This window comes from Melanostigma gelatinosum (assembly GCF_949748355.1).
Source record: "Melanostigma gelatinosum genome assembly, chromosome: 17".
In the NCBI taxonomy this organism is placed as follows: Eukaryota; Metazoa; Chordata; class Actinopteri; order Perciformes; family Zoarcidae; genus Melanostigma; species Melanostigma gelatinosum.
In genome coordinates, this window is record NC_136650.1 from 9,429,094 (window position 1) to 9,444,994 (window position 15,901).

General features: G+C 44.6%; 2 protein-coding genes across 2 annotated transcripts; one reads left to right on the forward strand and one right to left on the reverse strand.

The window, feature by feature from the left end:
• Window positions 1–7: 7 nt before the first annotated feature.
• On the forward strand, window positions 8–2,422 carry s100s (S100 calcium binding protein S). Its single transcript, XM_079288170.1, has 3 exons — window positions 8–1,395; window positions 1,737–1,890; window positions 2,117–2,422. The coding sequence occupies exons 1-3, from the start codon at window positions 1,382–1,384 to the stop codon at window positions 2,303–2,305; spliced, it is 357 nt and encodes a 118-aa protein (XP_079144296.1). The 5' UTR covers window positions 8–1,381; the 3' UTR covers window positions 2,306–2,422.
• A 6,177-nt stretch (window positions 2,423–8,599) lies between these two features.
• On the reverse strand, window positions 8,600–15,270 carry LOC306791075 (SH2 domain-containing adapter protein E-like). Its single transcript, XM_079287694.1, has 6 exons — window positions 14,509–15,270; window positions 11,812–11,938; window positions 10,629–10,865; window positions 9,940–10,180; window positions 9,611–9,730; window positions 8,600–9,314 (listed from the first exon to the last, which is right to left on the reverse strand). The coding sequence occupies exons 1-6, from the start codon at window positions 15,007–15,009 to the stop codon at window positions 9,131–9,133; spliced, it is 1,410 nt and encodes a 469-aa protein (XP_079143820.1). The 5' UTR covers window positions 15,010–15,270; the 3' UTR covers window positions 8,600–9,130.
• Between the last annotated feature and the right edge of the window lie 631 nt (window positions 15,271–15,901).

The window sequence follows — 15,901 nt, forward strand, 5'->3', positions numbered from 1 at the left end:
CTCTCTCCCCATCTATCTCTGCCTTGGCTCAGTCCCCTGCACCTCTTCAAAGACAAAGGAGGCCCTACATCAGCACTCAGGTAAGACAGACAGCTTGGAGGGGTTTCTTCCCTCTACTTTCTCCTCTGCAGCTAATGGGGGGGTTCACTTAAAATGCTTTAAATGTGCTTTTTTTATCAGCTGTGCAACTGCAGCAAATGGCTGTAGATTCAAAAGCCTTCAGAACAGAAAGACAGTGGGCGCCCAGCGGAGGACCAACTTTTTCTTTTCTTGTACTGTCTGCTTTTTTTTGATGTGCAAGCTTTGAAAAGAGCATGACAGGGAATTCATACATCAAGCAAGTGAAGCCAATAGGGAGTTTGTAGCAAAGCAGTGTTGAAAAGTAAAAAGAGGAATACACTGGCATTGATGTAGAATTAAGTATTTAAAACGTATGAATAACAACTATAAGCATGGCATGGATGAACCAAACCATTAGTGCGTTGTACTTTTTTTAAACCAAACGTTTAACCTCGTTCGTCACTCGGCGTGGATATTGCTCCATCAATAAGTTTACATAGTGCATATTCATTATAACCATACACTATATTGTGTTACTGAGAGCATTTTCGTCTCCATGGTTTCCTATTGTCTTGTGTCAGCGAGGGAGACAGATGACCCCTATAGATTTTCCAGTTAGCCAGCTTTGGTGTCCACTGGCCTCCTCTTTTGTCTCCGCCGCCTACAACTCTGACCGCTCCTTCACAATGCCCTGCAGCATTGAAGAGAGGCAATAACTGGTGACTGACATCAGCATCCCTGTCACCCGTTGTAGTATCGCTGGTAGTGCATAAAACATGCGCAGGGATTGGCTGTATCCATCAGTATTCTGCGTGGTTACGGATTAGCCTCGAAACAACGCTGTCGATTTTTATCTTTATAGAGCTCTGTCCCTGAACTTTAGACTTCAGCGAGCGTGGAAGGGAGTGAGTGTTAGAGAATACGGTACGCGGGCACCTCATGTTACTCGGCCCCTCAGTGTCTGAATGTGATTACCAGACGAGTTTTGTGTTTCTCTCCTGGTTTCCATCTTTGATGAGGCTGTTACACGATCAACAGACGTGGAACATGTTCCACGCTGAAGCACCGAGTTAATCGTTATGTGTTACCCATTCAAGCTTAAGAGGAGCGTCAACCCAAGACGTGGACTTTAAAAGCAAGCTCAAATGTTCTTCAAACTATCTTTGAGGTGACATGACGAGTGCATTCCCTTTTTTTCTTCTTTTTTGAATACATTGAGATCGAAAATATTCACTCTCTGACTGTTTTTGCATCATTGACTGTGAATTATCTGTGTCTGTGTGTGCAGTCTCTCCACAGGTCCAGCACAAGAAGCTCCAAGATGCCAGACACAATGTGTGTAAGATTGTTTCAAAAAGCTTTTCCAAAGCCATCCTCCATCTTTCCATCCAAACCTCTGAAATGTAAAAACCCAGTACGGTCACGCACACACAGTGACCACACTATTTCAATTTGGGTCAGTAATACGCTCTGCACTACACGCAGAGCGTTATTCAACCCATTGTTGGGCAAAAAAAAAACCTCCTTCCTTCTTACCATCCATCTGCCTGTCCTGCTATCACTTTGACTTAGAGGCGGCTTCACCCTTGACTGCCATGTGACCGCACATGCAGCCGGGGCTGGAGCGGGCATTTTGTGGCAGAACTCTGACCTTTTTGACCCCGATACCTTTCCAGCATGTCCAAGGAGCCCACTTCCAACCTGGAGAGCGCCATGCAGATGCTCATAAAGACCTTCCACAAGTACTCCGGGAATGAGGGCGACAAGTACACGCTGAGCAGGGGCGAACTGAAGCAGCTGCTTCTCGAGGAGCTGGGGACTTACTTAGGGGTAAGAGAACGAGTGATGAGGCAACACCGACGCTCTAATGCAATACGCAAATATGTGACACACAAGCGGTGGTATTCGCTCACATAGTCAGACGCACAAGTTCAGACAGGCTTGTGCACAGTGATGTTTGGCCCCCCCCCCCTCACACACACACACACACACACACACACACACGTAACAGAGGACACATTCTTAACGCTCTCTCTCTCTGGTCCCCCTCTGACAGGGCTCCAAAGATAATGAAGCGGTTGAGAAGGTGATGAACGACCTGGACGCCAACAACGACGGGGAGGTGGACTTCACCGAGTTCATCATCCTGATGGGCGCGCTCACGGTCGCCTGCAACGACTTCTTCCTGGATAGCAAAACAGATGAGAAACCGACAGAAGGCGAGTCGGCGGAGAAGAAAAATTGAATCAGTGCAAGAGCGAATTGGGGGGAGAGAAGTGGGAGGTGGAAAGAGGGTGAAGGGGAAAGGGGGGCGTAAAGAAGGAGGAGGGGAGATAGCTGTAAGGGAAAGAGGACAGAGTAGGAGAGCGGCGGGGAGCGGAGGGGAGCGGTCCGCCAGAAAGTATGCGGGTTCACAGTAATCGGGGCCTTCGGCAGGAGAAGTGTTTTCTCCTCTGCAACTGTTTTTCAGACCAAAGCATATCCGGGATGCAAGTCGCACTCAAAGCAGTGAGAGACTTTACACGCAGAACAGGGCATATATTCAACTTCTTTCCACTCAAATATAGCAGTTTTAACGGCATACTCTGAATTAGGCACCGGAGAGAAAGGAAGTCCGAGTTTTGCAGAACGCACATCAGGGTGTTTTCGCACTTCTTGCAAATGCATAATTTGCGAACATATATTAAGTTGCAAATTATTATAGTAGTGTATGTACTCAGCGTTGAAAAATACAATATGATGTATCCCCTTTCTTGTGCATATTTTGTAATCCGTTTTGGGAATAACCAATGCATTCTTCAAAATATTAAACATGGCATTTAACCAACTATTTACTGCGGTGTGTTTGGTTTTGCACACTTCAAAATCCCTCATGGTGCGCAAGTATTCATCGACATGACGGGCATGAATTGCTGCACCTGGAAATGAAGTTGAATGGCGCAGAGCGTCTCTTTCTCTGTGTCTGTTTGTGTGTGTTTATGTGTGTGTGGGTGGGTGTGTGTGTGTGTGTGTGTATATGTGTGTATTGGGGATTCCCACAGAGTAAACTGCTCCAGCTCACACATCCTGCCAACAATATCCTGCAAGTCTTGTTCCACTAGATATAAGCTGACCCAGATGTTTGACTTGGATCTGCATGGAAAACTTCTTCAAAAGAGAGAGTGAGAGAGAGAGATAGCGAGAGAGGGAGCAAAGGAAGAGAAAGAAAGAAAGAGGGTGTGAGGGAAGATAAAGGGTGTTTGTGTGCATGTGTGTGTTTGTAAATGAAGGAAGGACTGCAGGCAGTCAGTGACTCCAATTTATGGAGTACATTAGTCAAGTATGTAACTTGGAAAGCAATGGTATAATCACAGTGGAATGTTGAAGTTGCTGTGACTGTTAGCACACTTACTGTCCCTCGGTGTCTAAAACACACACACACACACACACATATAAGTCAACACTTCATCTTCCACCTCATTGGCTTTCACAGCTGCCCATCAGTTTGAAAGACGAAACGCTGAGCAGCAGAATCACAGATCCTTGCCTTTCAGCCGGAGGGATTTCTTCACTTCTGGGTGCAGTTGTGCTTGAGCACTGATGAGCCTCCTCTCCTTACTTTCACCGATAATGAGAAACTGATTCCAGGTCAGCCACCGTCTATGGGCGGGGTCCACCCTATCTGCTTTCGTTCGTCCGCCCGCTGTGTTCCCTAGGCGCGTCCTCTGATTGGGCTGTTTGAATATTTTGGCTGGAGGTGCTGGGCCTGCAGATAGGTTAACAATTCAAAACATTGCGGCGTCCATGACTGTTAACCCTGTTGTAGCCTAATGGGAAACAAACAACCTGTTATGAGTGTTAACAGCCTTGGCTAACTGTCTTCTCGTTCCAAAAGATCAGGACAACAGCTGTTATCATGTAGGACGGAACGGGGTTGACAAGATAATACAAACACCTTGCAGAAAAGGAGAAGGATGATTAGATGCCTGTTTGTGAGTTTTTAAGCCAACTGCAGGTATATAAAAAAAGGATATTATTCAATACGTAAAATACATACATAACAAACATACAGTATTCCTACAGTGGTGGAAGAAGTGTTCAGATCTTTTGCTTCTCTAAAAGTTCTCTATATGATATTCAGAGTATTAGAATCGCAGCAGACAACTATTCGCTGTGTAAAGATATAGTGGAGTAATGTTTACCTAAGCAGAGAATGAAGTCTCCCTCCTTCTGTGTGTGTTTGAGTTTCTTGGCCACGCGTGCATGTTAATCTCCCTATTGTGCTCTGAACTGCGCTTATAAGCCGCTCATACAGCGGTTACAGCTGATTACGCCGACCCATGACGCGGAACCGTAGCGCCCACCTCTCAGGCAAGCACTGTTAGCACTGTTGGCGCTGTTAGCTGAGAGCTCTGACCTCAGCGGTCGCCATGTTGAGAGCCTCGTGGAGGCAATAGACATGGATTTCTAATTCAGCACCTTTAGGTCAAAGTGCCAATGGAGTGCTGTAGGGAAGACGTGATTTTGTGGGCCAACTCCAATAGTTAGCATCGCAATGGTCCTTTATTCAAACTTCAAAAAAATACTGAAGCATTTCAGAATCAGAATCAGAATCAGAAACCGTTTATTGCCATTGTATGTTGAACATACAAGGAATTTGACATGACGGGAGGTGCGCAACATATAACAACAATCAACAACAATCGGCAATGCAAAGTACAAACACTTTTTACAGAAATTTACAGAAAATTTACAGAAAATATAAGACAAAGTAAAATATACAATAAAGTGGAATATAGGATAAAGTGAAATATAAAATAAAGTGAAGTCGAGTGCACAAGCGGACAGGTAACAGGACTATAAACCAGTGAGATGTAAGTGTAGTGTGAAAGTGTCCAGTGTGATAGAAGGGATGTGCGGGGGAGTGACCAGTGGGAATTTGTCCTGGGGATGACAGAGTCAGTGGGGGTCCCGGGCTCTGTTAATGAGCCCGACTGCCGACGCGAAGAAACTTCATGTGTCGTGAGGTCTTGGTCCTGATGGACCTCAGCCTCCTACCAGGTGGAAGGGGCACAAACAGTGTATGTCCAGGGTGGGAGGGGTCAGCTACAATCCTTCTTGCTCGCTTCAGGGTTCTTAAAGAGAACAAGTCCTGGAGGGACGGCAGATTGCAGCCAATCACCTTCTCAGCAGAGCGAACGCTGCAGCGTACCAGACCGTGATGGAGGAGCAGAGGATGGACTCAATGATGGCTCTGTAGAAATGCACCAACATTGTCTTTGGCAGGTTGAACTTCTTCAGCTGCCTCAGGAAGTACATCCTCTGCTGAGCCTTCTTTGTGATGGAGCTGATGTTGAGCTCCCACTTGAGGTCCTGGGATATGATGGAGCCCAGGAAGCGGAAGGACTCCACCACTTCGACGGGGGAGTCACACATTTGCAGCCAAATGTACTGAAAGTAAAAATGAGGCTATTCTTTCTGCAGAAAAATGGGCCCCCTGAGTTATGTATGATGTAATGGTGCTGGTGCATCAATGCACAAGCTGCATTTTAATCTTGTAGCTGGTGGTGGAGCTGAATTTATTTACTTCACAGGGTGGTTTAGTCCAGTGGTTCCAAAGAGTCGCATTTATTTAAATAAAACCATTTGAGAAATTTAGAGGGGAAATCACTCTTTGGTGAAACTGCTCTCAACTCATAGGCATATTAAGTGTTAGCTGGGGCCCAACTACACACTGCTTTTTGTGAAGGGACACAAGCCATAAAATGTTGGTGACCACTGTTTTAATCTTAAACAATGCATTGTGTTGTATGTGGGGTTTTTTTTAAATGTAAACCTTTACATAAATATAATTCAGTTGAAAGTATACCTATCGGACATAATAATTAATTTAAAAAACAGTGTTTGCACTGGTGAGTAATGTCATTTTACATATAATAAGTGCATATCTTTAGACTATAAATGTATTTTGTATTTCAATTTGGTGCGAATTCAATACAATGAGATTCTGTTGTAAAAGAATGGAAGCTGTTCAATTAATTTGGGCCTTGTACCTGAGGTGTATCAGTTCAGCTGTGAGACAGGCATCCTCTGGGAGTTCTGCTCTGGAGCAGTATACTTAATAATCAGTCACATGGCCTTTTCAACCACACTTAGACAAACAATGGCTGGAGGACATCCTGCAAACAGTATCTAAAAACACGCCTGACCTTCCAAGGTGAGCCGGTTCAACCTAAAAGGCACGAGTCTCTGCTGATGGATCACACATGGCGGGTGCTGCCAGCGTGAGGAAAGGAGACGAGCGACACAAAGCCGGGCCGGGTCACCGGCGCCGAGCCTGAAGCATCTGATAAGGAAGACAGGGAAACTTCGGTTACCAGCAGAGCAGGTCAAGCGACGCCCAGATGTCAAGCCACCACGTCGATCAAGCAGAGTCGGGCGGGGAATCACGTCAAGCTGTCATGCAAGCCTGAGAGGGAGGGGGGGGGGGGGGGGTCAGCATGAGAGAAGGGTGGCATACATGCGAGAACAAAATGAAATTATTCATTCAAGTATACAGTGGCGAAGATGGCTCCAGGTCTATATCGCGTGATGATTCATTCCGTTGCAGGTGTAGCTCTCTCTTGGGTAGAAATTGAGAAGACCTGCTTTCCTCAGGTTCATGAAATCCATCTTGACAGAAGGCCTCAGGGAAATCTGATGGCTGCAGCGCTCAAGTCAGGAGACATATGAATTACAAGGACCTGGCACGCCTGATTCATAAATGACATGCTTTGATATAACTGTGGTGGAAAGTAATGAATCCCATATATTCGAGTGCTGTATTAAGGTACTTGTAGTTTACTTATCTATATTGATGTTACTTTATACATCTGGATTTGGAGTAATGGAATCTAAATTTTGGGTCACAAACTCTTGGCCCCAAATAGAGAAGCAGACAGCGACAGTGTCCTCCCCGAGAGTCAAGGTGACAGACGGATATCAGCCTCGGGTAACAGTGACAGAGTGCGGTAAAGGAGAGGGGCGAATGATATGTAAGAAAAGGAGGCTTGGTGTCAATTGCCCTTTTTTCCCTTCACATTTAACGTCCTTGACACCGTTGTAATGGTACTACTCTTACTCTTAGTCTGCTTTCAGTGCTGCATTTACCTCAGATCTAGCCACGGCACAGGCCTCAGTGCTCCTTGTTTATCCTCAACATGATCCTCAGCTCAACCTAATCTCCCCACTAGACCTTTCCTTCTGACCTTTTCACTCTAATCTGGCATAATAATCTACCCCCTTTTAGCCAATTGGATTACTAAACTTCCAGACAAATTACCAAACCACTGACACCACAATCAAGCTCTTGCAGTTAAAAGATTCATTACGCTCAAACAAAAGTGCCCTCATTCAGTCATTGGAAGCGTCTGTGAAGAGGTTGCTAAGGCAGTTTGTCGCTTTGATCACTCCCTTTCAGCACACATCACTGACACAAACACCCTCGCATGTTGCTGTACGTGTTGTTGATGTATTGGGATCAGAAAGAAGGCCACAGGGGACCTCCAGCCTCGAGATTCACGTTTCTAGTCCGTTTAACGATTTCCGAATAACAGGTCTTGACATAGTAAAAAGTCAAGAAGAACGGTGACATATGCATTGCAGGTGTGCATGCTCGTATAACGTCTGCTTCAGTGCTCTGCCAAAAACTACAAACTGACCTCGCTTCAATCTTCGAAGAGATATAAAACCTGGCAGGCCTACAAAACAAGAGAACATCAGACAAAACTGAGCCTCAGTTAAACCATGTTTTATTGTCATCCTGGCTTTGTTCCAGATCAGAGTTGTCCAAATGATTTCCAGCAGCTCTAAGAGTACACATGTACCAGGCCAAATGTTTGAGTTACATTTCAAATGCACAAAGAAAAAAATGACTCTCGGGAATACAATATAGTTATGTCAATTTGGTGTTGTGCCTCTGAGCCCCAAGGGGCATTAAACCCTGAGGGAGAACGGCATCACAGGTCTGAATGAACAATGGCTTTTTTAACAGTTGTGTCATTCATTTCTGCACTTATAATAATCTCGAGGCTGGAGGTCCCCTGTGGCCTTCTTTCTGATCCCAATAAATGATCCCCAGAGGTAAAGAAGTCGGACAAAAAACGTTAATTTTACAATGTTTTCTCACCACAAATTACAATAATCTGCCGGTTTATTTGACAAGTATTCCTCCAGATTGGACAGGTTCATTGAGCTGAAAATGAAGTGTCATGAAAAACACAAACTCATTGTAAAGCCACGGCCCGCCAAGCACATTACATCAGGGTGAATCACTCATTCTTCACAGTGCAGATAACACAGTGGAAACAACTCCCTCATTCACAGTGAAGCAGAGGAAGTCCTCAAGGGGCAGTGGTTACAACCAACAACTATAAGAGCTTATAGGAGCATATTATGCTCCTATAAGAGCTGCAACCACAATATTTAGTGGTTGCAGCATGTTTCTAATATATTATATTAGAAACATGCTGCAACCACTAAATATTAAAATAGCTGCTCTTTGTTCATAATAAGTGTAATGATATGCTCTGTGTTTGGATTTTACCCATCAATTTTGAGGGAAGAAGAGACTTCTTTGTGTTGGCATTTTAATGCAGTGTAGCATCTTATCCACCAGAGGGGGAAAGAGAGCCACAAACTACAGAGATTCACTCTGTAGTTTGAAGTACTTTATAATTCATGGGAAATTTCACTTCACAACAACAATATTACGTGTAGCTTCTAATAGAGCCACATTGGATAATTAAAACATCAGTGTATGAGTCTTGGTCCCAATTGCCTCATCGTCTCACAGCAAAACAGATGTTTTGCATCAGCTAAACATCAGAGTAAAATAAAGACAGAAGGAGGCATCTAGTGACACAGAGTGAGCTGCAAATGTTTTCTGATCATCATTCAAAATAACACAAAGTAGGGTCACACAGTCACGTTATAAAGTGAGACGGAGCAGTGGAAGCACACACTGGTTCACACACTGGTTTTTGGAAACATTTTGTCCCTGCAGGCCTAGAGGTGTGTTCGTTTTGTATAGCTAAGGTGGGGCTGGGTGGAGTCAGTGGACGCGAGGCACTGGATGCAACAGAGTCATGTGCTCAACACCGTCGAACGGTAGACGCCGGGAGCAGTAGTGATGCACCACCTCTGGGATGCTGGGGAACACGCAGCTGCTCTGGTCCAGGGTGTAACCGTTTTCTTTGGTCTGGGCAACAATGATGTGAACACAGCCGTGGCTCGTCCTGAGTCACACAGAGGACAAGGAAGAAGAAATGAGAATGAAGCAGTTTTCTTTTTTATTAAAATCTCTTTTAGAAAGAAACGAACCACTGTTACAACCACTGGGAGCCTTTAATACAGTGGGAGGATCTTTTGTTTGACTCTTAAAAAGGGAATTATGACACAAACAACTTTCCTCTGCTGAGTTTACACCTGGACCAAATCCATCTGAATCCTTTCATAGCGCACACAGTATGTGATCAATGTGTACAAGTTCAGCCCTTCAGACACTACCGATGCACTTTCAGGCTGCACTCACTTGAGGGCGATGGAGTACTTGCTGCAGTCCGACTCGCTGTTCCTGACCAGGAAGCTGGCCTCTTTGCAGGACTGCAGCTGAAACTCCGCCTCCTGACGAGTCACACAGCCATGGTACCAGCTGAGAAAGAGGGTGAGAGTGAGGGGGGGGGGGGGGGGGGGGGGGGTTGCGTTTTCATACAAACCTCTTGAGCATGACTCTTGCGTAACTCTGAAATCTATTAACAATCTGGAGTGCGGTTTATAAGACACGTGCGCAGACACATTCTGACGAAAACAGTTTGAGTCGTGCACGTTTTGTGCACCCACGGGGTCACTTCTGCTCCTCACCTCTGTTTTTCCAGGGGCAGGCAGGGGTCAACACAACGGGCCTCGGTGTCGGGGATGTTTCCGGGGGCGCAGGGTGGCGACAGCGTCGTAGGGGAGGACCGCAGGATCTTCTGGGTCCAGCTTTTCTGCCTCAGGTGCTGATGCTGCTGCGGAGGCTGGGCCAGCGGATGTTGGGGCTGCCTGGTGAGTGTCGGGTGAGGCGTCTCCTCTTTGGTTTGGTGCTCAGGGCTGTCAAACTGTGCTGGGGGAAGAGGAGAGACGAGAGAAGATATCAATTCACGTCAAGATAGAACTGACTCTGTGCCTGAGTTTGAACTTTGTGCCGAAGCCTCCAATATAGAATGAGAAGACGGCGGTTTGATGAATCATGCAAGATGTGATTCAATATGCTGTTGGTCTATGCAGCATATGAAATATAAATGTGAGAGCAGGCCTGATCTAAGATGGAGAAGTGGTAGGGTTATATACGAGTTCAGCAACACTCCAGCTGCTGATGTATGTCTTTTACTTGCTTTTAAAAGCATTACTATTTAAGTTATAAAGATAAAGAAAAGATTAGCAATCTAAAAGTGCAAGAAATTCAGTTCAGGTGTGCTTGAGCAAACATTTCCTTGGTGCTTAGCTTGTTCTCAGATGTCTTTGTGTCTGCGATCAAGTTGGCTGTGGCGTAAAAAAAACGTCTGATGTACCTGACAGAGTTTTGACAATGTGCTCTTTCTTCCACTCCCAGGGCAGCTCGTACTCAGTGGAGGGTCGGCGATCCAGCTCGGGCCGCGTGACGGCCGCCTTGTCCCCGTCACCGCTGCCCTCATACGGGACGTCATATATCTGTAAGGGCACGGGCTGACTGTCCTCCGCCGTTCCCTCGCTGGCCTCCATCAGCACACACACCTTCAGCAGGTCCTTGGACCCCCGACGTCTAATCTCTGGCAGGTAGAAAACAAGGGATTAAAGATTCAAATCTGTGCTGAGAGATCAGCATAGAACCACAACGCAGAGAGGCAGCCTGCAGAGATGTAGCCTTTTCATTTGGCTATGATGCTGTTATGAATGTTGGTAATACATTAATACATGTTAATTAAGTTCTAAATGAATAGATTTTGTTTCAGAGGTGAGGTTAGTGAAGGATTTATTCATTTTGGACTACTTTTAAAGCCTTTATAAAAGAGGATTCAGGTCAGTAACTCATCTGCCTTGCTTGTTGAGCCACAGTGACATCAGACTCTTGCTTACTTCCTCAGTATGATTTAAGGCTCATAAATTGACTCAGTCACATCATCACATCCTCTGCAGACTTCTCTGAGGAGGCCTGGAAGTAGCACAGGCACTGATTGAACTGCAATAAACCATTCGCATTCACAGCGGGCTATTGTGTAACCCTTTTAGTTAAAACAATGGAGTGATGGAATGAAAGGTCGGGAGAGCATGCGATTGGCCAGACGGACTGCACCGGTCTTCCTAGATGCTGGCAAGTTTTGATAAATGGTCAGACAGGTCCATATAGGGGGTTACACAGAGAGGAGGTGGGGGGGGGGGGGGCACTGAGGGCCGACTTCCTTTTTAGAGAATGGTACCAGGAAACAGAGACAGGAAAGAGGAAGCAGGGGGCAGGAAACTGCACCCATTGTCCGAACGCAGCGCAGTTGCCACGGCAACCCCCGTGGGGTGCAGAGAGAGCACTCGAGGAGTGAGTTTTTGTGCTCTCGCCGCTCGGCCCGCAGAGACTGAAAATGGGATTCGTTCACACGGGGGTGTGACGTGTGTGAAACGTCAGCTGTACAGATTCTGTGATTCAGGGGCCGAATGAAACATCGGCGCCACAGCTGACAGCTACAAGAGGAGGCAGTAAGAGCACATTGATGAACGTCTCACCAGTGATCATCTGCTGGGCATCGTACGGCTCCATGTAGCCATCGTTCTCCCCGACCCTCTCTGCCTCCCTTTGCTCTCTGGTCTTCTGAGCATCAAAGGGATCTGCGTAATCCTCTAGGATGATCACCTGGATAAAAAAAAACACAGGAAATCACCATTTCTTTTTATGCATAATTAGATGTAAAAACAGTATAGGCTACGTTTCCTGAAAGGCATCAAATATTGTTGTTGGGCTAAAAATGTGCCAGGAGCATAAAACAAGAAAATGGGATTGCCCAACTAGGGCTACAATTGCGTCTGACGTTTCCAGCAGATACAGCTGCAGAGAAGTTGACACAGATGTTTTAAAGCAAATAAATGGTTGAATCGCCCAACCTCTGCCACTTCAAGTAGTAGTAGTACCAATATTCAACTAAATATACGGGAAAGAAAAGGAAAATAAGACCATGGACTGTTCCAGAATCAGTATTTGGTACGTAATAAATTGCATTTATATAATTGATAGTGTTAGATACCATCTAGTTCAAAATAGGGCTGCAACTAACAATTATTTGAATTATCATTGAATCTTCTGAATATTTTCCTGACTAATAAATGTATCACCTTCTGTATAAAATGTCAGAAAATAGTGAAGAATACACATTATATTTGACCAAATGTCCAAACAAAAGTCCCAAACCTAAAGATGTTCAATATGCTATGATGTGTCACAGACAGAATATCCTCATTCTTGCAGTTAATCAATTATCAAAACAGTTGCCAATTAAATTGCGACCGACCGATCGATTCATTATTTCAGCTGTAGTACGGTTGGTGTCGATGTCACACACACAAAAAGAACCGATCAGAGGAATACCAGACATCTTATCTTGTCTGCAGAGGCACTCTTTGTTGTAAATCCCACTCTCTTCACATTCACATCTGTCTGTTCACAGCCTCTATTCTGCGACACCGGTTACGCCTGACTGTCCTGTCATCTTATCAGTGCCATATAACTTCTTGTTTGTTTTACAAGCCACTGGCCAAGAGACAATGGCATCCTGTAACGTGAAGTTGTCTCCCTCTAATCGCTTCCAGTCGTGTTCCCTTGCCAAAGACATGTTTGCATTAGTTGGTGTTTGAATAAAGTAGCAGATGCTTGACAGGCTGAAAGTCAGATAGCTGTTAAGAGCGCTTTAGATGCAGACTACAACACAAGTATACATATGCAGGTCTAATAGCATGTTACACATTGAAATAACATCATATTCTTTATTAACAAGGAAATACAACAAACAGTAACAATCACACCCGGTGGCTGCAGTGGAGATCAATAACAGGGATTTACTCCCTTCCTGAAATATAAAACTCCCATTTGATTCTTTCTCTCTTTTGTGTGTATTTTGTTCTCCCCATCTCTCTCATCTCTCCCCTCACTTCACTATCTTTCTCTCCTTTTTTTTCAAAGCCAAGCTGGAGGGGACTTGGGTTAGCGCCTAAGTGTCAAATAACACGATGCTTATTATAACATGATAGCCTTCTTCACCAGGGGGGGGGGGGCTGAATCCAGTGAAAGAGGGGGATGAGGTGGAGGAAGGAGGGGTGAGAAAAGAGGAATACTGAGCCAGATAACGTACAGGAGAGGAAGGTAAGGCCTTATGTCCGACCACAGCTTTGTGTTCAAGGCGAGGTCGTTGGTGAAGGGTGGAGAGGAAGAGACAGAGAGATAGAAAGACGGACTGGGAGGAGTGGACACAATGGGTATAGTGGAGACAAAGGGGCGGGAGAAGCTAAAACAACAATATCAATTTTCACAGCTTGGACTGGATCCTTTGTTACATTGTTGTCAACATTGATGACACTACATGCCGCTAGAATAAGAGAATGCTGACACAGATTCAATTAAAATACATTTCATTTCCCATCCCAACACTAGCGATCAATCAGCAGCGGTTTACTTGAGTAAAAGTAACAATACCATGGTGTAGAAATGAAGTAAAATGATTGACTGAAGTTTGGGTGCCATAAAAATGTACCTGACAGAATGATCACTGTCATACTGTTATGTTACGATATCATTCTATTATATTATGAGGTTATGATTACCAGTGCTGAAAGAAGTACAGATTGTTTACTGAATTAAAAGTAGTGTAATACCACAATCTAAAAATACTTAGATGACAAGTAAAAGTATTATGCAGAGCGGCCCATTACTAGATTATAATTGCTGTTGATCAGTGATCACTAATGTTGCTGCTGCTAAATCTGGGAATTATTTTAGTTGCTTTATAAATTGCCGGGCAGCTTAATCTTAAACATTATGTCTATTATATTTTGTAAAAATACTCCCAAACTGTAAAGTAACCAGTAAGTAAAGCGGCGGAGTAAAAAGTACAATGTTTGAAAGTATCAAGTAGCAGAAAATGGAATCAATGAAATACATCTCAAGGTACTTACTGATGTATTGTAAGACGTAAAGCTCATTTTAAGTTATAGCTATCTTTGGTGGAGTAATCCTTAATATTGTGCTATTATAAACTAATCATGTAACATCTGAGTAGTTTTCAGACAAACGAAGCCGACCAGGAAACAAATCTAAATCAGCAAACAACTGTTAGAAAACGTTCATTTAGAGCCAAATTACGTTCCCTTGTGATATAATAAAACTCAAGTCTCAAAAAAGATACAAGGGGCTTATAGATCGCATCGGCTGCTCACCGTCTCGGTCTTGCACTGGACTGGTTTCTCTGCTTCGGGTACCACTTGATTGGTGATGGTGGCGCTGTTGAAGTTGGGGCTTTTGTCCTGTTTGTCCACTCTGATCAGCCGGTTGATGAACGCGTTGGCAGACAGAGAGCTTTTCAGGGGTCTGTGCTGCTCCTCAAACACCGGCTCCGCTTTGGAGTTCTTGCGGCTTTTCCCGGACAGGAGGTTCTCCCAGATTTTCCCATCTTTCGGCGATATGGCACCGTTTCTACTCAGCTCAATGGCGGAGTTCTTTCGGTTTCTTCCGGACAGGAGAGACCCGACTCCTCCAACTCCTCCGCCTGCGTTGTCACCAGAACAGTTTTTGCGATGGCCCGTTTTGGAGCCTGTTGTTTTGGTACCGATGCTGGCCACCAGCCCGGCTTTAGGTTGTGAGCCTGATTCGGAGGCTGAGCGGATCCTGTCGGCACCATTCTTCAGATTGATGGGGAACTCCTTGAACCACTTTGCCATTGTGACTCGGATGGAAACTAAACCTCTCTGCCTGCTCCGACGCCTTTTAGCGCCATACACCACAGGGCTCCAGAGACGCACCTTTAGAAATCACAGCCTTTCCAACAAAAGACTTCCTTCCGTTGCTTTATTCTAGGATAGAGCATGTGTAGACTAAAGGATCTCCACACCTCAATTTAGAGCATGTCAGAAATGCGTCCAAAAGCCAATGGTTCTATTCTTAAACTTTCAACTTAAAAAAACAACGTTTGTACAAAATAGGCTACATGCCTATTTGGCAAAAAAGAAAAAAAAAGAAACAAATACCACTACTTTATCCCATTTGTGATTGTCTTACACCTGTTCCTTCTTCTTAAGAGGAATAGTTCATTCCCGTTGGATGAAAAGATGTCTTCGGAGTGGGAGCACCCGAAAGAAGGCAAAGTTATTCTTGCTTCTGATTTGTGGTCCCATTCCCAAAGTGGCTTATCTGGTCTTTCACAACCTTCTACTGTCGCAATGGGGCTCCTGACTGCGCCTGGAGTATAGAGAGGGGAGGGGGTATCTCAAGTTAAGAGGGGAGGCAGGACCGGGTGGGCGGTGTTAAGCTTTTAATTAGACACCATGGTAGAATAGCCTTTTGGGGAGTTATTTTACTTCAAGATTATTCGACACATTGCGTATTCGATGGCTTTGTAATTTATGTAGGTTCTGTTTGAAACTACAACATCACAATAAATATTTACATTAAAATATCTGTTAACCAAAAAATAAAGAATAAACTTGAAAAAGTCATGAAAAAAAACTATATTGGACTTCTAAAATGTTGGTATTTCAATACATTTTGATTAGGCTCTGGAATTTGAAAACATCTGTATAGAAGCTTACTTCCATTCATGTTAACTTTTTTGTC

What these genes read in the sequence shown, in the direction of transcription:
- s100s (XM_079288170.1), top strand. An exon ending in AGCTGGGGACTTACTTAGGG is followed by an intron (nt 1,891 to 2,116) that starts GTAAGAGAACGA and finishes CCCCTCTGACAG; the next exon opens with GGCTCCAAAGATAATGAAGC.
- LOC306791075 (XM_079287694.1), bottom strand. Translation starts at nt 15,009, where the DNA reads ATGGCAAAGTGGTTCAAGGAGTTCCCCATCAATCTGAAGAATGGTGCC. An exon ending in CTGCCCCTGGAAAAACAGAG is followed by an intron (nt 9,731 to 9,939) that starts GTGAGGAGCAGA and finishes CCTCTTTCTCAG; the next exon opens with CTGGTACCATGGCTGTGTGA. An exon ending in AAGTACTCCATCGCCCTCAA is followed by an intron (nt 9,315 to 9,610) that starts GTGAGTGCAGCC and finishes TGTGTGACTCAG; the next exon opens with GACGAGCCACGGCTGTGTTC.